Raw genomic sequence first — 23,369 nt, 5'->3', positions numbered from 1 at the left:
CCACACCGGGGGCAGGAGGAAGGGGCAGATCCGTGAATCAGCTGTGCCACATCCCAGCCCATCCTGGAGCATTTTCTGGGGTGTGAGGGCCACCCCCAAACTTCCAGCAGCATCCTGGCTGTGGGGGGAACCACGAGCTGCCCCTCACCCTCCCATCCTGGATGCTTGGCTCCCCCAAACAACAACGGGGCGCAGAGACCCCAAACCCCGCTGGGAGGATGTCTGTGTGTCCCCAGAGGGGTTGTCCCTCTCCTGAGGCAGGGGAGGGGGCGCTGCCGGTGCCTCACCCCGGTGTCAGCTTAATGAAGTGCTGCTGTCAGTCCCGCGTGTCACGGCGCCAGCTCCTCCTGATGTGCTCATAAATCAAAGTGACGGCGCCTCCTGCCCCGGTGGCTGCACCCGCTCGGCTGCGTCTGAGGCGGGGGATGCTGCAGAGCCCCGGCTGGGAATGGGCTGGGAGTGGCTGGGATGGACTGGGAATGGGTTGGGAGTGTGCTGGGAATGGCTGGAAGTGGCTGGGAGTGGCTGGGATGGACTGGGAATGGCTGGGAATGGGTTGGGAATGGGTTGGGAATGGATTGGAAATGGGCTCAGAATGGCTGGGAATGGATTTGGAATGGAATGGGAAAGGACTGGGAATGGGTTGAGAGTGTGCTGGGAATGGATTCAGAATGAGCTGGGAATGGACTGGAAATGGGTTGGGAATGGGTTGGGAATGGATTGGAATGGAATGGGAGTGTGCTGGAAATGGACTGGGAATGGATTGGGAGTGGGTTGGGAATGGGCATGGAATGAACTGGGAATGGGTTGGGAGTGAGCTGGGAGTGGGTTGGGAATGTAATAGGAATTGGTTTGGGATGGGTTGGGAATGAGCTGGGAATGGGCTGGGAATCCCATCCCATCCTATACCATTATCCCATCCCATTATCCCATTCCACCCTATACCATTATCCCATCCCAGTGTCCATCCCACAGGTGGCAGAGCTCTCCCCACCAGGAGGGGACACCCTGGGGCACAGGGAGTTCCCAGTTGAAGCCCTGGGGCACAGGGAATTCCCAGTTGCAGCCCTGGGGCACAGCCTGGTGCTGCCCTTTCCCCTCCATCCTGGTGCTCCCCTGGCCTGCAGCCCTGGGCTCGGCACTCAGGGATTTCTTTTCACTGAGCAGGAATTGCTTTGATTTGTGCCTTCATCTTCAAGCTCAGAGGTGCAGGGAGGATCCAGGTCTGGCTCTGGGGAGGTGGCTCTGCTGTGGCCAAGAGGGGGAGAGCACAGGGAGTGCCCACAGCTCTCTGAGGCTGAGGAACCCGAATTCAGCAGAATTCTGGCTGTACCCTAGACAGGGCTGGTGTTCCAGGGAGGGGTTTGGAGCCCATCCTCATCCTCTGATTGACAAAGCCAAGGCTGAGCATCCACAGGGATCCACCTGCATCCAGTGAGACCCTGGGTGCTGATCCTGATCTTAGTCATAGACTGGGATGGTCCTAAACTCTGTCCTGGACTGGGATTGTCCTAAACTCAGTCATGGGCTGGGATTGTCCCAAACTAAATCATGGATTGGGATGGTCCTAAACTCTGTCCTGGACTGGGATTGTCCTAAACTCAGTCCTGGACTGGGATTGTCCCAAACTAAATCATGGATTGGGATTGTACGAAACTCAGTCCTGGATTGGGATGGCCCTAAACTCTGTCCTGGACTGGGATTGTACCAAACTCAGTCACAGACTGGGATTGTACCAAATTCACTCAGTCATGGACTGGGATTGTACCAAACTAAGTCATGGATTTGGATTGTCCCAAACTCAGTCCTGGATTGGGATTGTACCAGACTAAATCATGGACTGGGATGGCCCTAAACTTAGTCATGGACTGGGATGGTCCTAAACTCAGTCATGGGCTGGGATTGTACCAAACTCAGTCCTGGGCTGGGATTGTACCAAACTAAATCATGGATTGGGATGGCCCTAAACTCAGTCCTGGGCTGGGATTGCCTCAAATCCAGTCATGGATTGGAATTGTCCCAAACTCAGTCACAGACTGGGATTGTACCAAACTCACTCAATCCTGGACTGGGATTGCCCCAGATTTAGTCATGGATTGGGATTGCCTCAAACTCAGTCCTGGATTGGGATGATCCTAAACTCAGTCCTGGGCTGGGATTCTACCAAACTCAGTCATTGAATGGGATGGCCCCACATTCAGTTGTGGATTGGGATTGTATTAAACTCACTCAGTAATGGATTGAGATGGCCCCAGACTCAGTCCTGGACTGGGATTGCCCCAAACTAAATTGAGGTCTGGGATTGTTCCAGACTCAGTTCTGGGCTGGGACTGCCCCAAACTCAGTCCTGGGCTGGGACTGCCACTGAGGGTCTCTGCAGTTCCCTGTTGCTGCAGCCTCAGGGATCACCAGCCCCCTGAAATTCCCCGTGCTGGGGGGGCCCTGAACCCCCCAATTCTCCCAAAACAGGAACACCCTGACTGCAGAGCTCTCAGTGGGAACAGCAACGTGGAAATCCTGCTCTGGGGAGAGGCTGTGCCCCTCCCTGGCTCCTCACTCCCCCCAGTCTGCCCACCCAGGGGGGTTTGGGGGGGTCAGGGGGCCGCCTGCCCCGCTAATGAGTGGGGGCAGCTCCCCTCTCCCGGCCAGCTCGGATTAGCAGCTGCCTGTCCCCGGCTCTAATTGAATTCTCTCCCCTTCACTTAATTCTCATGGATTTCTCGGCGCCTCCCCGGGGACCTGTCCTGCCTAACTAGTTTAGGGCCGGCGATGCTGCTCAGAGCCCGCCCAGCTCCGGGGGGTGGGGGAGTCACCGGCTTGGGGGGTGGCTGTGACCGGGTGGGGACACTGGGACTGGCACTGGGACCCCCTGCCCTGCTCCAGTTTCAGCCCCTCACCACGGCAGGGCTCATAATGAGAAATTTTGACAAATTCCTGTCTTATTAGACGGTTCTGTGCCTGATTTTTGACAAATTCCTGCCTTATTCGAGGGTTCTGTGCCTAATTTTTGACAAATTTCTGCCTTATTAGAGGATTCTGTGCCTGATTTTTGACAAATTCCTGCCTTATTGAAAGGTTCCCTGCCTGATATTTGACAAATTCCTGCCTTACAACAGGGTTCTGTGCCTGTTGCCTGCTGGGACCCCCCTGCCCTGCTCCAGTTTCAGCCCCTCACCACAACAGGGCTCATAATGATAATTTTTGACAAATTCCTGCCTTATTAGAGGGTTCTGTGCCTGATTTTTGACAAATTCCTGCCTTACAAGAGGGTTCTGTGCCTGATTTTTGACAAATTTCTGCCTTTACAACAGGGTTCTGTGCCTGTTGCCTGCTGAGACCCTCCTGCCCTGCACCAGTTTCAGCCCTTCATCACGGCTGGGCTCATAATGAGAAATTTGACAAATTCCTGCCTTATTAGAGGTTTCTGTGCCTGATTTTTGACAAATTTCTGCCTTACAAGAGGGTTCTGTGCCTGATTTTTGACAAATTTCTGCCTTACAAGAGGGTTCTGTGCCTGATTTTTGGCAAATTCCTGCCTTACAAGAGGGTTCTGTGCCTGATTTTTGACAAATTCCTGCCTTATTAGAGGTTTCTGTGCCTGATTTTTGACAAATTCCCACCTTACAAGAGGGTTCTGTGCCTGATTTTTGACAAATTCCTGCCTTACAAGAGGGTTCTGTGCCTGATTTTTGGCAATTCCCACCTCACAAGAGGGTTCTGTGCCTGATTTTTGACAAATTCCCACCTCACAAGAGGGTTCTGTGCCTGATTTTTGGCAATTCCCACCTCACACGAGGGTTCTGTGCCTGCTGCCTGCCGGGACCCCCCCCGTTTTTACACCCCCAGCCGTGCTTCGCGGGTTCCTCCCAGCACAGCTCCTCTCCCTGCCTTCCTTCCCGGCGCTTTATTCCTCCCTTCCCCTTTTCCCTTCCCTTCCCCTCCTCTTCCGACAGATCAAAGGCTCCGTCCGGCTCAGCCGGGAGCCGAGCAGGATGTCCCCAGCGCTGTCACCCCCGGCTGCCAGCGCCCCTCACCACCCCCCTCCTGCCCGGGAATAACGCTGGGATTGGGGATTTATCCTTCCTTTTGTCTCGGCAGCCGCTGGGGAACAAGCAGCTGGCCTTCCAGCAGCAGCTCCTGCAGATGCAGCAGCTGCAGCAGCAGCACCTGTTAAACCTGCAGCGCCAGGGGCTGGTCAGCCTCCCGCCAGGACAGGGCACGGTGCCCCTGCAGAGCCTGCCCCAAGGTGAGGACACGGCCTGGGGGGTGCCTGCCAGCTGGTGGGGCCGGTTTTGGGTCAGGGGGGCTGGGGAGGGGCTGTGGTGTTCATAGGGTTTGGGGCGCCCCCGAAGTTTGGGGGTGGGGATGTGCGGGGTTGGGTTCGTGGGCAGAGGGTGCAGGGTTTGGGCAGCTCTTCCTCTGAAGGGATTGCCAGGATTTGGGGCATCTCTACCTCTGAAGGGATTGCAGGATTTGGGGCATCTCTACCTCTAAAGGGATTTCCAGGGTTTGGGGCCCCTCTTCCTCTGAAGGGATTGCCAGGGTTTGGGCAGCTCTTCCTCTGAAGGGATTTCCAGGATCTGGGGCAGTTCTTCCTCTGAAGGAATTTCCAGGGTTTGGGGCCCCTCTTCCTCTGAAGGGATTGCCAGGATTTGGGCAGCTCTTCCTTTGGCAGAGGGTTGCCAGGATTTGGGGCACCTTTTCCTCTGGCTGGGAATGTCAGGATTTGGGGCCCTCTTCCTCTGACAGAGAAGTGTCAGGATTTTAGGCATCTCTTCCTTGGAAGGAATTTCCAGGATTTGGGGCACCTTTTCCTCTGGCAGGGATTGCCAGGATTTGGGGCACCCATTCCTCTGAGAGATTTCCAGGATTTGGGGCCCCTCTTCCTCTGAAGGGATTGCAGGATTTGGGCAGCTCTTCGTTTGGCAGAGGAGTGTCAGGATTTGAGGCATCTCTTCCTTGGAAGGAATTTCCAGGATTTGGGGCACCCCTTCCTCTGAAGGGATTGCCAGGATTTGGGGCCCCTCTTCTCTGCAAGAGATTTCCAGGATTTGGGGCACCACTTCCTCTGAAGGGACTTCCAGGATTTGGGGCACCTCTTCCTCTGAAGGGATTTCCAGGATTTGGGGCACCTCTTCCTTTGGCAGAGGGGTACCAGGGTTTGGGACACATCTTATTCTGACAAAGAACTGTCAGGATTTGGGGCATCTCTTCCTCTGAAGGGATTGCAGGATTTGGGCAGCTCTTCCTTTGGCAGAGGGTTGCCAGGATTTGGGGCACCTTTTCCTCTGGCTGGGAATGTCAGGATTTGGGGCACCTCTTCCTCTGACAGAGAAGTGTCAGGATTTTAGGCATCTCTTCCTTGGAAGGAATTTCCAGGATTTGGGGCACCTTTTCCTCTGGCAGGGATTGCCAGAATTTGGGGCACCCATTCCTCTGAAGGGATTTCCAGGATTTGGGGCCCCTCTTCCTCTGAAGGGATTTCCAGGGTTTGGGCAGCTCTTCCTTTGGCAGAGGAGTGTCAGGATTTTAGGCATCTCTTCCTTGGAAGGAATTTCCAGGATTTGGGGCACCCCTTCCTCTGAAAGGATTGCCAGGGTTTGGGGCACCTCTTCCTTTGGCAGAGGGGTACCAGGGTTTGGGACAGCTCTTATTCTGACAGAGGACTGTCAGGATTTGGGGCACCTTTTCCTCTGGCAGGGATTGCTAGAATTTGGGGCACCCATTCCTCTGAGAGATTTCCAGGATTTGGGGCACCTCTTCCTCTGAAGGGATTTCCGGGATTTGGGGCCCCTTTTCCTCTGGAAGAGATTTCCAGGATTTGGGACACCTACTTCCTTTGGCAGAGGGGTGCAGGGTTTGGGGCACCTCTTCCTCTGGTAAGGGATTCCAGGATTTAGGGCACCTCTTCCTTTGGTAGAGGAGTGTCAGGATTTGGGACACTTTTTCCTCTGGAAGGGATTTCCAGGATTTGGGGCACCTCTTCTTCTGCCAGTGGGTGCCAGGATCTGGGGCAGTTCTTCCTCTGAAGGGATTTCCAGGGTTTGGGGCACCTCTTCCTTTGGCAGAGGAGTGTCAGGATTTGAGGCATCTCTTCCTTGGAAGGAATTTCCAGGGTTTAGGGCACCCCTTCCTCTGAAGGGATTTCCAGGATTTAGGGCACCCCTTCCTCTGAAGGGATTTCCAGGATTTGGGAATCCAGGCTCTCCCCCTTTGGGCACAGCTCTGTGGGTGCTGCAGGTGCCTCAGTTCGGGTTTCCCAGTGGGGCCGTGCATCCTCCCCTTGCTGTGCCCAGCTCAGGAGATCTCTCCCAGTGCTGGCTGATATTTGGGGAGCCAGGGGGCGGGGAGGAGGCGCAGGGTGCTGCCTGGTGTCCCTGCTGACGTTGGCCACTCTCCTGTGCCACAGCTGTCTGTCCCTCGGACCTCCAGCAGCTCTGGAAGGAGGTCACGGCCGCCCAGCCCGTCGAGGACAGCATTAAGCAGGAAGGTCTCGACCTCACCACCAACACCTCCAACTCTACCTCGTTTTCGGCCGCCAAGGTCTCGCCTCCCATTTCCCACCACCCTCTGCCCAATGGACAGAGCACCATGCACACGCCCAGAAGGGACAGGTAGAGCCCTGGCACTTGGTTTTGTTCCTGGAGGGGTGGAAGGGGCCGGGATCCGTCACTGGGGGGTTTCTGCCCACCCCACAAGCGAGGCCTGGCGCTGTCTGGCTGCACCCCAGAGGACAGGGAGCTGTCGCTGTGGGGTCTCCCAGCCTGGGAGTGCTGGAGCATCCCCATCTGAAGGTTCCTTTCTGTCTTTTCAGCTCTTCCCACGAAGAGAGCCCCGGCTCCCACCCGCTCTACGGCCACGGCGAGTGCAAGTGGCCTGGCTGCGAAACCCTCTGCGAGGACCTGGGGCAGTTTGTCAAGTGAGTGCCACCCCTTTGGGGCAGGTTTCTGTGGAGGGGGGGAGATGCTGGCAGTCGGTTCAGACCTCCCAAAACGAGCACCCAGAGCTGGGTGAGGGAGGAGAAAACACAGCAGCTGCTGCTGGTGTTGCCCCAAGACCCAAAGGTGACCCTGCAAAGCGGAGTGGGACGAGCCTGATGAGCACTTCCACAAACCAGTGGCTGAGGGAGGGTCTGGAGGGGGCAGCAGGGCCGGGGGGGCGCGGGGGGAGGCGGCAGATGGCAGATGGCACCGCTGACACCGCTTGTGGGCTCCGGCGCTGACTGATTAACTCCGCTGTCGCAGAGCCCTCTGCTAGCGTCAGGGTCAAACAAATTGTTTTCACGCTTCGTCAGAGGTTTACTTAATTAGTTCATTTGCAATTAGATCTCTTTGTAGCCGGGATTTTTAGCAAAGACATCAGAAGGAGCTGACGGGGCTGGCGGGCTCCTTCCCCCGCCTCCCTGGCTGTCTGCTCGCCCAGCGCCGCTTTCGGGGTTTTCCAAACTCGTCCTCTGGCCCCTGCCACGCTCCCAGGGCTGGCTCTGACGGTGGGAACATCCCGTGGACCGTGCCAAGCCGCTCTTTCCCAGGGAAGGAGCCGTGCCCGGGAGGATGAGGAGGTGCGAAGGATGAGTGAGAGGATGATTCAGCCTCCTGTGTCCTTCCTCTGCCTCTGAGTCACGGGTGAAGCCCGATTAGGCATCTCCTGTGCCTGGCAGGGCGTGTTCCAGTGGCACAGGGTGATGAGCAAGCTCAGCTTGGGAGCTGGAGCCGGCAGGGAATGCCCAGGGAATTTTGGGCCAGGGTCCCTGTGCCCACCTCCCTGCCCCCCTGGGCACCAGGGCAGCTCCAGCAGCACTGGGCAAGGCTTGCTGCCCCCTCCCTGCCGAGGCTGGGATGTGGGACAGACAGACAGAAAACCTGCAGCTCCCAAAGGCCAAGCCTTGAGTCTGGGCACAGCTTGGAGCCTGGTGTGAGCCCCCAGCTGGGCTGGGCTGGGCTGGGCTGGGCTGGGCTGGGCTGGGCTGGGCTGGGCTGGGCTGGGAGGGGCAGCGTGGCCCTGGAGCTGTGGCTGGTGAGGGTGAGGGTCAGAGGGAAATGGCTCTGGTGGTTTTTTCCCCCCTGGCTGTGCCGTGCAGGGCAGGAGGAGCAGGGCTGGGGCTCTGGGGGCTTTGCTCACCGATGGGTTTGGCAGCAGGGCCGGGTTCCCTGGCTTGTCTGTGCACGCTGGAAGAGGCTGCTGCCATCCTCACGTCCTCCTGAGGCGCCTGCTCCTGGGATGTCTCAGCCTCAGCCCTGGGGAGCATCTGGCACACAGCCCTGGCACCCCCCAGCATCACCTTTCGGGGTGTTCCAAGGGTGGCATCTGCCCAGAATCCCCCTCCAGACCTTCCTGCTCCTCCAGTGAGGCCCCCCTGGCTTTGTGCCCACCCCAGCCTGGCCTTGTGCCACCCTGGGGCTGGCTGTGTCCCCAGGCTTTGGGGCGAGGTGATGCCAGGATGTGGCAGCCCTGTCCCCACCTCCCTGAGGAGGAGGGAGAGCCTCAAGGGCCGAAGGTCACGGTGCTTCCTGAGCAAGTGGCAGGGTGAGGAACAGCCTGGCAGTGCCACCCTCTGTCCCCAGGGCTTTCCTCAGCGCGTGTGAGGCAACCTCCAAATGCTGCCTTTGTCCTGGAACCTGCTCCTCAGGTCCTCCTGGCACCTCCTGCTCCTGGAAAATCCAGGGCTTTCCTTCCTGAACGCCCTGGGGCTGCCTTGGGTAGGGCTGAGTGTTCTCCAGCCCAGGTTTGGGGTGGTGGCACAGCCTGGTGTGCTCGGTCACCTCCGTGCCTCAGTTTCCCTCGTGGCAGCGGTGCCAGAGCATCCCTGAGCAATTTGCAATCGGGGCTGATCCCAGGTGATCCCAGTGTCTCAGCCACCCTCCATCTCAGATTTGGGGTGGTGCCACAGCCTGGTTTGCTCGGTCACCTCCGTGCCTCAGTTTCCTTCACTCTCACCCCACTTTGCCAGTGGTCCTAGAACATCCCGAACAATTTGCAGGTTGGGGCTGATCCCAGTGTCTCAGCCACCCTCCAGCCCAGATTTGGGGTGGTGCCACAGCCTGGTGTGCTCGGTCACCTCCGTGCCTCAGTTTCCCTCGTGCCCATCCTGCTTTGCCAGTGATCCTAGAACATCCCTGAACAATTTGCAGGTCAGGGCTGATCCCAGGTGATCCCAGTGTCTCAGCCACCCTCCATCTCAGATTTGGGGTGGTGGCACAGCCTGGTGTGCTCGGTCACCTCCGTGCCTCAGTTTCCTTCACTCTCACCCCACTTTGCCAGTGGTCCCAGAACATCCTGAACAATTTGCAGGTTGGGGCTGATCCCAGTGTCTCAGCCACCCTCCAGCCCAGATTTGGGGTGGTGCCACAGCCTGGTGTGCTCGGTCACCTCCGTGCCTCAGTTTCCCTTGTGCCCATCCTGCTTTGCCAGTGGTCCTAGAACATCCTGAACAATTTGCAGGTCAGGGCTGATCCCAGGTGATCCCAGTGTCTCAGCCACCCTCCATCTCAGATTTGGGGTGGTGGCACAGCCTGGTTTGCTCGGTCACCTCCGTGCCTCAGTTTCCTTCACTCTCACCCCACTTTGCCAGTGGTCCCAGAACATCCTGAACAATTTGCAGGTTGGGGCTGATCCCAGGTGATCCCAGTGTCTCAGCCACCCTCCATGTCAGATTTGGGGTGGTGGCACAGCCTGGTGTGCTCGGTCACCTCCGTGCCTCAGTTTCCCTCGTGGCAGCGGTGCCAGAGCATCCCTGAGCAATTTGCAGGTCAGGGCTGATCCCAGGTGATCCCAGTGTCTCAGCCACCCTCCATCTCAGATTTGGGGTGGTGGCACAGCCTGGTGTGCTCGGTCACCTCCGTGCCTCAGTTTCCCTCGTGCCCATCCTGCTTTGCCAGTGGTCCTAGAACATCCTGAACAATTTGCAGGTCAGGGCTGATCCCAGGTGATCCCAGTGTCTCAGCCACTCTCCATCTCAGATTTGGGGTGGTGGCACAGCCTGGTTTTCTCTGTCACCTCCGTGCCTCAGTTTCCCTCGTGGCAGCGGTGCCAGAGCATCCCTGAGCAGTGTGCAGGTCGGGGCTGATCCCAGGTGTGGCCCCAGCAGAGGGGTGAGTTTTGGGCATGGCCAGGCCTCCCCAAGCCTCTGTGTTCTCTCCCCAGACACCTCAACACAGAACATGCACTTGATGACCGAAGCACGGCCCAGTGCCGAGTCCAGATGCAAGTGGTACAGCAGCTGGAGATACAGGTGGGTGTTTCCCCCCAGCCCCCATGGACAGGGGACAAAAAGCCACTTCTCTGTCACCCTGTGCTCAGGGGAGGGTGACAGGGCTGGGGACAGTAACCACCCACCTGGGGACTCGTTTTAAATGGAATTTAAATGCAGAAAGCTGCATCCAGGTGGAAATCAAGCACCCCAAAGTGTCCCTGTGGGTGAAAGGAGATGGCCAAGGGGTGGAAGGTGCTGCCAGGAGGGTTTGTCCCCCTCTGGGAGCCACGGGGCTGTTTGGAAACCAGGCCACTTATTTTGGGTCCTGGGAGCCCAACTTTGGGGCGCTATTTTTGGCAAGGCAGTTCTTGAAATAGCTTTTCCCAGCCTCTCCGAGCCCCCAGCGTGCTCTGCACAACTCGGTTAATGGAGAAAGGAGGGGAGGAAATGGGGGGGTTGGAAAATGGGATGGGGCAGGGGGTCACCCCCGTGGTGGGGCTGGCAGGAGCTCGGAGTGACACCACAGGGGACAGCAGGATGAGATGTCCAGCACCCTTAGGACCCTTCCCCACCCAAATTTAGGATGGGGGGGACGCAGCCAAACCTTGGGCTGGGTGTGGAGCTGCATCCACCCCGCTGGTGAGCCAGGGGTTGAAAGCAATTACTGAGGCTTAACGAGGGGAGGGAAAGGAAAAAGGGGAGGAGGGAAAAAAATATAATAAAATAATTAAAAAAAAAAAAAAAAGCTGAAGGGTGAGGGCAGAGCTGTGTGTGCAGAGAGGAACCTGCCACGGAGCCACCAATTAGAAAGTTTGGAGCGCGGAGCTCCCGCTGTGCCGGCGCGGAGCGTCTGCATCACGAGGGGAGAGCTGTCAGCTCTAATGAGCCCCGGGCTGCAGAGAGCAGCAGAGCTGCTCCAAACTTGCTGCTAACTCCTGGTTTTAACCCCTTCCTCGCCTCGCTCTGCCAGGGGGCTCGGCTGGAGCGCGGGGACCCCCCGAGCTGGAGGGGTGCTGGTGATGGCGAGGGAGCGCGGTGTCAGATCCCGGCGGGGTCAGGTCCCGTCCTGGTGCCACGGAGGAAATTCCACTGTTATGGGGCTCAAATCCTCTCCTGGTGCCACAGAGGATATTTCACTCTTGTGGGGCTCAAATCCTCTGCTGGTGCCACAGAGGATATTTCACTGTTATGGGGCTCAGATCTTCTGCTGGTGCCACGGAGGATATTTCATTCTTATGGGGCTCAAATCCTGTCCTGGTGCCACGGAGGATATTTCACTCTTGTGGGGCTCAAATCCTCTGCTGGTGCCACAGAGGATATTTCATTCTTTTGGGGCTCAAATCCTCTGCTGGTGCCACGGAGGAAATTCCACTGTTATGGGGCTCAAATCCTGTCCTGGTGCCACGGAGAATATTTCACCCTTGTGGGGCTCAAATCCTCTGCTGGTGCCACAGAGGATATTTCATTCTTACGGGGCTCAAATCCTGTCCTGGTGCCACAAAGGATATTTCACTGTTATGGGGCTCAAATCTTCTGCTGGTGCCACAGAGAATATTTCAGTGTTAAGAGGCTCAAATCCTGTCCTGGTGCCACAGAGGATATTTCACTCGTGGGGCTCAGATCCCCTCCTGGTGCCACAGAGGATATTCCACTCTTATGGGGCTCAAATCCCCTCGTGGTGCTATAGAGGATATTTCACTCGTGGGGCTCAGATCCCCTCCTGGTGCCACAGAGGATATGTCAGGATATGTCACCCTTGTGGTGAATATCTCACCCTGCTTCCCTCCCCCAGCTGGCCAAGGAGAGCGAGCGTCTCCAGGCAATGATGGCCCATCTGCACATGAGACCTTCAGAGCCAAAGCCTTTCAGCCAGCCTGTAAGCGTGAGTCCTTCCTGCCCTCGGTGTCCCCAGCCCACAGCTGCTGTCCCCTCCCTGCCCTGGGCACGCTCACCTGGGAGGGCTCTGGGGGATGGATGGGCCCTGTGCCACCAGCAGGAGGGAAATGCTCCACCAGCTCTGACATGGACTGGGTGCATCCCCATCCCGTGGGTTAATCCCCATCCCATGGGTTCATCCCCATCCCATGGGTTCATCCCCATTCCATGGGTTCATTCCATCAGTTCATCCCCATCCCATGGGTGCATCCCCATCCCACTGTTGGACCCCCATCCCATGGGTTCATCCCCATCCCATGGGTTCATCCCCATGCCATGGGTTCATCCCCATCCCATGGGTTAATTCCCATCCCATGGTTTCATCCCCATCCCATGGGTTAATCCCCATCCCATGGGTTAATCCCCATCCCATGGGTTAATTCCCATCCCATGGGTTCAACTCCTTTCCATGGGTTCATTCCATCAGTTCATCCCCATCCCATGGTCTCATCCCAATCCCATGGGTTCATCCCAATCCCATGGGTTAATCCCCATCCCATGGGTTAATCCCCATCCCATGGGTTAATCCCCATCCCATGGGTTCATCTCCATTCCATGGGTTCATTCCATCAGTTCATCCCCATCCCATGGTCTCATCCCAATCCCATGGGTTCATCCCCATCCCATGGGTTAATCCCCATCCCATGGGTTCATCCCATTGGGTTAATCCTCATCTCACAAGTGCATTCCATGGGTTAATTCACATCCCACAAGTTCATCCCCATTGCACAGATTCATCCCCATCCTATGTGTTCATTCCCATCCCATCTTGCATCCCCATCCCATGGGTTAATTCCCATCTTATGGGTTCTTCCCCATCCCATGGATCCATCCCTATCCCACGGATCCACCCCTATCCCATGAGTTAATTCACATCCCACAGGTCCATCCCCATCCCATGGATCCATCCCCATCCCACGGATCCACCCCTATCCCATGGGTTATTTCACATCCCACAGGTCCATCCCCACCCCACTGCTCCATCCCCATCCCATGGGTTATTTCACATCCCACAGGTTCATCCCCATCCCACAGATCCACCCCTATCCCATGGGTTATTTCACATCCCACAAGTTCATCCCCATCCCACAGGTCCATCCCCATCCCATGGATCCATCCCCATCCCATGGGTTATTTCACATCCCACAAGTTCATCCCCATCCCACAGGTCCATCCCCATCCCATGGATCCACCCCTATCCCATGGGTTCACATCCCACAGGTTCATCCCCATCCCACAGATCCACCCCTATCCCATGGGTTATTTCACATCCCACAAGTTCATCCCCATCCCACAGGTCCATCCCCATCCCACGGATCCACCCCTATCCCATGGGTTATTTCACGTCCCACAAGTTCATCCCCATTGCACAGATTCATCCTCATCCTATGTGTTCATTCCCATCCCATCTTGCATCCCCATCCCATGAGTTAATTCCCATCTTATGGGTTCTTCCCCATCCCACAGGTCCATCCCCATCCCATGGATCCATCCCCATCCCACGGATCCATCCCCATCCCATGGGTTAATTCACATCCCACAGGTCCATCCCCATCCCATGGATCCATCCCCATCCCATGGATCCATCCCCATCCCACAGATCCACCCCTATCCCATGGGTTATTTCACATCCCACAAGTTCATCCCCATCCCACAGGTCCATCCCCATCCCATGGATCCACCCCTATCCCATGGGTTCACATCCCACAGGTTCATCCCCATCCCACGGATCCATCCCCATCCCATGGGTTATTTCACATCCCACAGGTCCATCCCCATCCCACAGGTCCATCCCCATCCCACAGGTCCATCCCCATCCCATGGATCCACCCCTATCCCATGGGTTCACATCCCACAGGTTCATCCCCATCCCACGGATCCACCCCTATCCCATGGGTTAATTCACATCCCACAGGTCCATCCCCTTCCCATGGATCCATCCCCATCCCTTGGGTTATTTCACATCCCACAGGTCCATTCCCATCCTATGGATCCATCCCATGGATCCATCCCCATCCCACAGGTCCCTCCCCATCCCACAGGACCATCCCCTGCCATGGTCCCACCCCACTGCTCCATCTCCACCCCCTGGCTGCATCCCACCCTTTCCAATCCCCCCATTTCCCCCCTGCCAGCCCCTCCCCACCCGCTTTGGACCCTGCAGCACTCCCGGGGCTCTCCCAGCCCCATTCCTCACCCCACCCCTCCGTTCCCATCCGTGCAGCTGAACCTGGTCTCCAGTGCCACCCTGTCCAAGAGCACTTCTGACACGTTTCCCGACGGTTTACCTCATCCCCCCACCTCGGCCACGGCGCCCATCACCCCCCTGCGGCAGGGCCCCTCCGTCATCAGCTCCTCCACCTTGCACAGCGTGGGGCCCGTCCGCAGGAGGAACTCGGACAAGTTCTGCACCCCCATCTCCTCAGGTGAGCTCCTGTCACACCCCAGCGCGGTCCTGGTGGCTCGTTCGGCCCCAGGGTGGAAAAGGCAAAAGTGAGAGGAGTCGGGTTTGGGTCAGCAGAAAGCAGAAATGCAGTTTGTTGTGTGGGAAAATTCAGTTTTGGGAGAGAGAGAGAGAGAGATTGAGAGAGAAAGGAAATAAAGTAAAAGGAGAGAGAGAGAGAGAGAGAGAAAGGAAATAAAGGAGAGAGAGAGAGAGATAAAGGAAGTCAAGTAAAAGGAGAGAGAGAGAGAGAAAGAGATAAAGGAAACAAAAGGAGAGAGAGAAAGAGAAAGGATGGGATGTAGCTACCAACACACCAGATGCACCCTCCTGGTCGTCCCCACGCCTCTTGAATCCGTTGAGGAGAAAGAGATCTCAGAGTCTCTTTAAGAAAGTCACTTTTTATAGTCCTTTTCCAAAGTGAGTGGCCTTGGGCCAAAGGTGGGGAGATTTATGGATTGTTGTATGTGGAGATGTGGCACAGGCACAGACAGTGCTGGGCAGCACCAGCACAGCACAGACAGTGCTGGGCAGCACCAGCACAGGCACAGACAGTGCTGGGCAGCACCAGCACAGGCACAGACAGTGCTGGGCAGCACCAGCACAGCACAGACAGTGCTGGGCAGCACCAGCACAGGCACAGACAGTGCTGGGCAGCACCAGCACAGCACAGACAGTGCTGGGCAAGCATCCACCTGGGCCAGGCCAGAGCTCAGGTCAGAGTGAGGATGGGGTTCAGGGTCAGTCTCTGGTGATGGTTGAGGCAGATCAGACACTTCACACCGACTCTCATATCTCCAGGCTGGGGCTCAGCTCCCAGTGAGGGGCTCAGTGGGTTCCTTCACTCCAGCCCCATTCCCTGTTTGCTGTCCCCCTGCAGAGCTTGCACAGAATCACGAGTTTTACAAAAACGCCGACGTCCGGCCGCCCTTCACGTACGCCTCGCTCATCCGGCAGGTGAGAGAGATCCCTGCACCCCAAAACCCGCCCTGAGCCCCCTCTCTGCCCCTCGGGGTGGGTGTAGCCCCTCGAGTGACGGCCTTGTCCCCTCTCTGGCTGCCCAGGCCATCCTGGAGACCCCCGACAGGCAGCTAACGTTGAATGAAATCTATAACTGGTTCACGCGGATGTTCGCCTACTTCCGGAGGAACACGGCCACCTGGAAGGTGAGAGCAGCCCTGCCTGCCCCCTGGGCTCAGCCCAACCCGCCCTGGGCTCAGCCTAACCCGCCCTGGGCTCAGCCCGTCTCACCCTGGGCTCAGCCCAACCCGCCCTGGGCTCAGCCCAACCCACCCTGAGCTCAGCCCAACCCACCCTGGGCTCAGCCCAACCCACTCTGGGCTCAGCCTGTCTCACCCTGGGCTCTGCCTAGCCCACCCTGGGCTCTGCCCAACCCACCCTGGGCTCAGCCTAACCCACCCTGGGCTCTGCCCAACCCACCCTGGGCTCTGCCCAACCCACCCTGGGCTCAGCCTAACCCACCCTGGGCTCTGCCCAACCCACCCTGAGCTCTGCCCATCTCACCCTGGGCTCTGCCCATCTCACCCTGGGCTCTGCCTGCCTCACCCTGGGCTCAGCCCATCTCACCCTTGGCTCAGCCCAACCCACCCTGGGCTCAGCCTGTCCCACCCTGGGCTCAGCCTGTCCCACCCTGGCTCAGCCTAACCCACCCTGGGCTCAGCCCAACCCACCCTGGGCTCAGCCTGTCTCACCCTGGGCTCAGCCTAACCCACCCTGGGCTCAGCCTAATCCGTCCTGAGCTCTGCCCAACCCACCCTGGGCTTTGCCTAACCCACCCTGGGCTCAGCCTAACCCGCCCTGGGCTCAGCCCAACCCGCCCTGGGCTCAGCCTAACCCGCCCTGGGCTCTGTCCAACCTACCCTGGGTTCAGCCCAACCCACCCCAAGTTCATCCCAACCCACTTCGGGCTCACCCCAACCCACTCCAGGCTTACCCCATCCCACTTTGTGCTCCCCATCCCACTTCAGGCTCACTCCATCCCACTTTGGGCTCACCTCATCCCACCCCAGGCTCACCCAAACCCACTCCAGACTATCCTATCCTGTTTTACTCCATCCCACCCTGGGCTCACCCCATTTCCCCCAGGCTCTCCCCATCCCACCCAGGCCTGGCTGCTGCAGGAGATTCTCCTGTGCTACAGGACCAGTTCATTGCCCAGCTCTAAAATGGTGCAGGAAATTATTCTAGGACCAAACCCCCTTTTTTTTTTTGCTCCCCCAAACCTCCTCTCTGGGCTGTGGGGGTGCATCATCCCTGCAGTGGGATACAGCAAAGGGCTGTGTGGTAAAATCCAGGGATTTCCTGTGGAGAAGAAGGGCAGAGGCAGGAGTGAGAGACTGGAAATAATAAATAAGGTTAATGATAACCTGGGGGCACTGCTGGTGGCTGGGAATGCAGGTCCTGATCCACAGGGGGACCATCAGCAGGGGATGGTCCCCATCAGGTCCCCCCCACCCCTCTCACAGGCAAATCTTTTGTCACTGAGGAGGTTTTGTCACCAGCCTGGGCTGGTGGAGTGAATTTTGGGGCAGCACTTGAGTGCTGGGGCTGCTCCCTCTTTGTTTTTTTTAAGAAATTAGAGCTGGGAAAAGCCATCTCAGAGGAGCAGGGGGTGTGGAGGGAGCAGTTCTGTGATTCTGTGATTCTGTGATTCTGTGATTCACTTCTTGCCTCGACCATGGAAGATTTATTTATTTATTGTTTCCTGCTGTATGTATTCACCGAGAGGCAGCTCAGCTCCCTCCTGCTCGGGCAGCAAGTGACAGAGGGAAACCTGCTAGTTTAAATAAAAATAATTAAAATCAGCAAGGAGCTGTTGGAGAGGCTGGAGGAGCAGGAATCCATTCTCCAGGAGCTCAGGGCCCCCGTGTGTCGCTGCTGCAGACCCAGGCTGTGCTTCCATGGGGAACTTTTGGGTGGAAATCAGGGATTTTGGCAAAACTCTGGGATGGGGACAGGGTGGCAGCAATGGGGCAGAGCCCTCTGTGGCTCCCAGGGCCTCAGTTTCCCCCTCTGCAATCAGATAATTGCAGGTGAAAATGCCTTTTTGTTGCTGACAGAGATAAATATTTTGGGGTTTTTTTGCAGTTTCCACATGTCCTGTGTTAGTATGGGCAGAGTTGCTGAAAGGCATCCCTCAGTTTCCTGCTTCCCTTTTTTTATTCTTTATTTTTTTTCCCTTTTCTATCACCAAAAAAGGGATGGCAGGAGATTTAAAAGAGCTGGGGAGAGGGGGAATAATTCCCTTCACAACTTGCAGTCTCCAAGGCCAGGCTTCTTCTGAAGGAGGGGGATGCACAGGAAAAAATAATGTATTTCCTCTCCCTGAAAACCACTTTTCTGGGGCTTTTCCCTCATTTCCTGCAGGTTTTTTTATTCTTTTTTTTTTTTTTTTTTTCCTGTTCTACCACCAAAAAAGGAATGGCAGGGGATTAAAAAAACCTGGGGAGAAGGGGAATAATTCCCTTCACAACTTGCAGTCTCCAAGGCCAGGCTTCTTCTGAAGGAGGGGGATGCACAGGAAAATATAATGTATTTCCTCTCCGTGAAAACCACTTTTCTGGGGTTTTTCCCTCATTTCCTGCAGCTTTCCCCCAGGATGGGACAGGAAAGGTGGGGAAACCTCGGGGAGACCCCAGCAGGGCGCAGGGGGTGGGTGGAGGGTGCAGAGCAAACATCATTAGAGGAGAGAGATGAGAAGCAAACAGAGCAGCTGGGCCTGGCTCTGAACAAACACTGGGAGCACAAAAGGCACCTCGGGCTGGGGCAGGGGACACGTCCCCTCTGCCACGGGGGTCCCAGATGGAGGGGCTGGGTTGATTTTATCCCCACCTCAGCCTTCCCCGAGCCTCCCCAGGACTGTCCCCTCCAGTGACACAGGGCAGGGAGGTGGCACCAGGGCAGGGAGGTGTCACCAGGGCAGGGGATGTCACCAGGCAGGGGAGTGTCACCAGGAAAGTGTCACCTGGCAGGGAGGTGTCACCAGGGCAGGGAATGTCACCAGGCAGGGGAGTGTCACCAGGAAAGTGTCACCTGGCAGGGAGGTGTCACCAGGGCAGGAGGGTGTCACCAGGGAAGAGGGGTGTCACCAGGGCAGGGAGGTGTCACCAGGCAGGGGATGTCACCAGGGCAGGGAATGTCACCAGGAAAGTGTCACCAGGGCAGGGGATGTCACCTGGCAGGGAGGTGTCACCTGGCAGGAGGGTGTCACCAGGGCAGGAAGGTGTCACCTGGCAGGAAGGTGTCACCTGGCAGGAAGGTGTCACCAGGGCAGGGGATGTCACCAGGGCTGGGAGGTGTCACCAGGCAGGAGGGTGTCACCAGGGCAGGGAGATGTCACCAGGGCAGGAAGGTGTCACCTGGCAGGAAGGTGTCACCTGGCAGGAAGGTGTCACCAGGGCAGGGAGGGGACACAGACACTGTGGGCAGGGAAGGTTCTGGCTTTGCCACGCTCCTGGCTGCAGCCAGAGCTTAGTTTGGACAAAAGGAAGGAGGGAGTGTGGGCAGGGAGGGACATCCCGTGTGTGCTCACAGGGGACAGGGACAGGGACAGGGACAGGACAGGGACAGGACAGGGACAGGGGTGAGGACACAGTGGGGGACAAGGGCTTGTCCTGCTCCTGTGGAATTCCAGGTCTCTGGGCTGTCTCTCTCCATCCCAACCCCCTGTTTGGATGGTGCCAGTGCAGAGTGTGGGGCCAGGGGGTGTCACGGGCCCTGTGCCAGGGCATGGCCCAATTGTGTCCCTTTGGGTGACAGTGACAGTGGCACCAGGCTGGGACCCAGAGCTGGTTTCAACCATGACCCAGGGGTTCCCCAGAATCCCGTCCAGCAGCACTGACTGGGCTGGAGCTCCCTCCCCAGGGACACTGGGAGCTGCTCACAGTGTCCCCAGGGCTGAGAGGAGCCTGTCCTGGTGCGTGTCACCGTGTCACCGTGTCACCATGGCACCATGGTGTGGAGGGATGGAGGGAGAGATGGGTGGATGGAGAATGAAGGAAGGGATGGATGGATGGATGGATGGATGGATGGATGGATGGATGGATGGATGGAGAGATGGATGGATGGATGGATGGATGGATGGATGGATGGATGGATGGATGGATGGATGGATGGATGGATGGAGAATGTAGGAAAGGATGGAGGAGGGAGGGATGGATCCATGGATGATGGATGGATGGATGGATGATGGATGGATGGATGGAGAATGAAGGAAAAGATGGAGGAGGGATGGATCCATGGAGGGATGGATGGATGGATGGATGGATGATGGATGGATGATGGATCCATGGATCCATGTATGGATGGATGGATGGATGGATGATGGATGGATGGATGGATCCGTGGATGGATGGATGGATCTGTGCATAGATGGATGGATGGATGGACAGATGGATGGATGGATGGATGATAGAAGGGTGGATGGGTGGATGGATGGATGATGGATGGATGATGGATCCATGGATGGATGGATGGATGGACGGACGGATGGATGGATGGATGATAGAAGGGTGGGTGGGTGGAAGGATGGATGATGGATGGATGGATGGATGGATGGATGGATGGATGATGGATGGATGGATGGATGGATGGATGAATCCATGTATCCATGTATATATGTATGGATGGATGACGAACGAAGAGCCCAGCTTTGTTTTTCTCCTCAAATTCCAGGCCAGAGGGGCGGTGCTGGTGCCATTTTTGAGTTTCTGGGCTCTCTGGCACTTGGTGGCCGGGGGGGCTCAGTCCTTGTGTCTCCTTTTGCCTTGTTGTGCTGGCCAGGCTCCTTTGTTTATACAGCCCCCGTTCGACCTTTTAAATTGCTGTTAATGTTTTAGCGTAACGAATTAGTCTCTCATCACGAATCAGGACTCGAAATAAAAAAAAAAAAAAAGGAGTGGAAAAAAAAAAACCCTCCGAGGCCAACTTCCTGAAATTGGGGTCATTCTCATTTGCAAGGCAGAGAATCTGAGAACCTTAATGCAAGGAAATTTATTCAAAGGCAGAGCCCCGGCGTGATTAGGCCCTTTGTAATTATAGCTCGGAGAGATTCCACTCCAGCCTCCTGCCTCCCTCATGGATTAGCAAGTGAGTCGGAAAAATACACAGGATTTAATTAGAGGCAAATTAAAATTGGTAATGAAATAGGGGCAGTAGCAAATGGCAGGGAGTTGGAAGGGGAAAAGGGAGCTGGTATCTCTCGGGGCTGCGCTGTCTGCCTACGTGTGTGTCTCTTTATTTTACATTTAGAAATGTAAAGATGGTCGATGCAAAGAAGAAAGGGAGGGAAAGGACCAAAACGGGAAGGGAGGGCTGGGGGGAAAAAAAAGAAAGGGGAAGAGGAGCTGGCTGTGCTGAGCATCCCCAGAGCTGCAGTGGATTCTGTCCCTTGTCCCACCCACCCTGTCCCACCTTCCTCAGCATCAGGCCAGGCTCCTCCCAGCGGGGTCCTGGCCCACGTGAATTTTGGGATCATGTCCCCATGTGCAGTTTGGGGTCATAGCCCGTGTGTAGTTTGGGATCATAGCCCACATTCCATTTGGGGTCATGGCCCACATTCAATTTGGGGTCATGCCCCATGTGCAGTTTGGGATCATGCCCCACATTAATTTTGGGGTTGTACCCCATGTGCACTTTGGGGTCATGGCCCACGTGCAGTACAGGTTGGTGCCTCACATGCATTTTTGGGATCATGTCCCATGAGCAGTTCGGGGTGGTGCCCCATGTCCAGTTTGGGGTTGTGCCCCATGTCCAGTTTGGGGTGGTGCCCACTCAACACCCTCAGTGCCAGTGGGGTGAGGGAGCTCTGGGGAGCGTTGGGGTGGCAGGACACGCGTGGGAGCTGTGGGGCTGGGCAGGGAGGGGGATGAGGAGGAGGAGGAGGAGGATGAGGAGGAGTATGAGGAGGTGGATGAGGATGAGGAGGAGGATGATGATGAGGCCGATGATGAGGATGAGGCCGATGATGATGATGATGAGGAGGATGAGGCCGATGATGATGATGATGAGGAGGAGGAGGATGATGAGGAGGATGAGGGATGATGATGAGGATGATGATGATGAGGATGATGATGGATGATGATGAGGAGGATGATGATGATGATGAGGATGATGATGAGGATGATGATGATGATGATGATGACGACGATGAGGATGATGATGATGAGGATGAGGAGGATGACGATGAGGATGATGATGATGAGGATGATGAGGATGATGAGGATGATGATGATGATGAGGATGATGATGAGGATGATTCCGATGATGATGATGAGGATGATGATGATGATGATGACACCGATGATGATGATGATGATGATGATGAGGATGATGAGGAGGATGACGACGAAGAGGATGATGATGATGATGATGACGATGAGGATGATGATGATGAGGATGATGATGATGATGATGAGGATGATGAGGAGGATGACGACGAAGAGGATGATGATGATGATGATGACGATGAGGATGATGATGATGAGGATGATGATGATGAGGATGACGACGATGAGGATGATGATGAGGATGATGATGAGGATGACGACGATGATGATGATGATGAGGATGATGATGATGAGGAGGATGACGACGATGAGGATGAGGATGATGAGGAGGCCGCGGGCCGCGCTCACCCGCGCCCTGTGCCCGCAGAACGCCGTGCGCCACAACCTGAGCCTGCACAAGTGCTTCGTGCGCGTGGAGAACGTCAAGGGCGCCGTGTGGACCGTGGACGAGCACGAGTACCAAAAGAGAAGGCCACCAAAGATGACAGGGTGGGTGCTCCCCCTGGGGGACACAGCCCCGGGGCTGCCACCGGCCCCGTGCAGCTGGCAGTGCTCAGCCCTGCCTCCCTCTGCTCTCTCTCTTCCTGCAGGAGTCCCACCTTAGTCAAAAATATGATTTCAGGACTGGGTTACGGAGCACTTAATGCAAGTTACCAGGTAAGGGAGGACTGAGGTAAGGCTCTGATGGGGACACAGGGACACCAAACCCTCCACAGCCCCCATCAGTGTCTTGCATCTCATCAGGAAATGAGGGATGAGGGGAAATCTCAGTTTGATATATGGAATGGGTATATGGATAATTCCCTGTGAGGGTGGCACAGACTCCCAGAAAACCTCTGGCTGCTCCATCCTAGAAACGTCCCAGCCCAGGCTGGACAGGGACAGTGAAAGGTGTCCCAGGGGTGGGCTGAGATGGGATTTCAGACCCTTCCAAGCCCAGCCCCACGTCCCCCCGTGCTCCCTGTGGCAGGCTGCGCTGGCGGAGAGCAGCTTCCCCCTGCTCAACAGCCCCACCATGATCAACACCAGCTCGGCCAGCGCCATGCTGCACGTGGGCCACGACGACGTCAGCAGCACCGTGGAGCAGGTCAACAGCAACGGCAGCAGCAGCCCCCGCCTGTCCCCACAGCAGTACAGGTCAGACAGCTGGGACAGATGGGGACAGATGGGGACAGCTGGGGACAGATGGGGACAGATGGGGGCAGCTGGCACGGGCACGGGATGGGCAGGGAGGGGGGCACAGGGATTGTGGCTCCTGTCCTCAGGGTGAGCAGAGATTTTGGCTCCTGTGACAGGGTGAGCAGGGGTTTGGGCTCCTATCCTCAGGGTGAGGAGTTTTGGGGTTCTGTCACAGGGTGAGCAGGGATTTTGGGGTCCTGTGACCGGGTGAGCAGGGATTTTGACTCCTATCCCCAGGGTGAGGGAGGTTTAGGGTCTGTCACAGGGTGAGCAGGGGTTTTGGGGTCCTGTCCTCAGGGTGAGCAGGGATTTT

At 56.7% G+C, this 23,369-nt stretch overlaps 1 protein-coding gene across 2 annotated transcripts in view; it reads left to right on the top strand.

Moving 5' to 3' along the window:
- FOXP4 (forkhead box P4) overlaps window positions 1–23,369 on the top strand; it is a 70,970-nt gene that overhangs the window by 44,998 nt on the left and 2,603 nt on the right. The window contains exons 6-16 of one of the 2 annotated variants that reach the window (XM_056511603.1): window positions 4,099–4,246; window positions 6,410–6,614; window positions 6,815–6,919; window positions 10,144–10,231; window positions 11,985–12,068; window positions 14,352–14,553; window positions 15,451–15,527; window positions 15,635–15,736; window positions 22,245–22,366; window positions 22,468–22,534; window positions 22,848–23,014. In XM_056511603.1, the coding sequence (XP_056367578.1) occupies window positions 4,099–4,246; window positions 6,410–6,614; window positions 6,815–6,919; window positions 10,144–10,231; window positions 11,985–12,068; window positions 14,352–14,553; window positions 15,451–15,527; window positions 15,635–15,736; window positions 22,245–22,366; window positions 22,468–22,534; window positions 22,848–23,014 (1,367 nt within the window). Of the gene's footprint in view, window positions 1–4,098; window positions 4,247–6,409; window positions 6,615–6,814; window positions 6,920–10,143; window positions 10,232–11,984; window positions 12,075–14,351; window positions 14,554–15,450; window positions 15,528–15,634; window positions 15,737–22,244; window positions 22,367–22,467; window positions 22,535–22,847; window positions 23,015–23,369 lie in introns of both variants that reach the window. The other variant, XM_056511602.1, reaches the window with a different exon arrangement.

The sequence above is a fragment of the Oenanthe melanoleuca genome, chromosome 26 (assembly GCF_029582105.1).
Source record: "Oenanthe melanoleuca isolate GR-GAL-2019-014 chromosome 26, OMel1.0, whole genome shotgun sequence".
Lineage (NCBI taxonomy): Eukaryota > Metazoa > Chordata > Aves > Passeriformes > Muscicapidae > Oenanthe > Oenanthe melanoleuca.
Note: the sequence above shows the minus strand (reverse complement) of the source record. Positions and strands in the feature narration are given on the sequence as shown.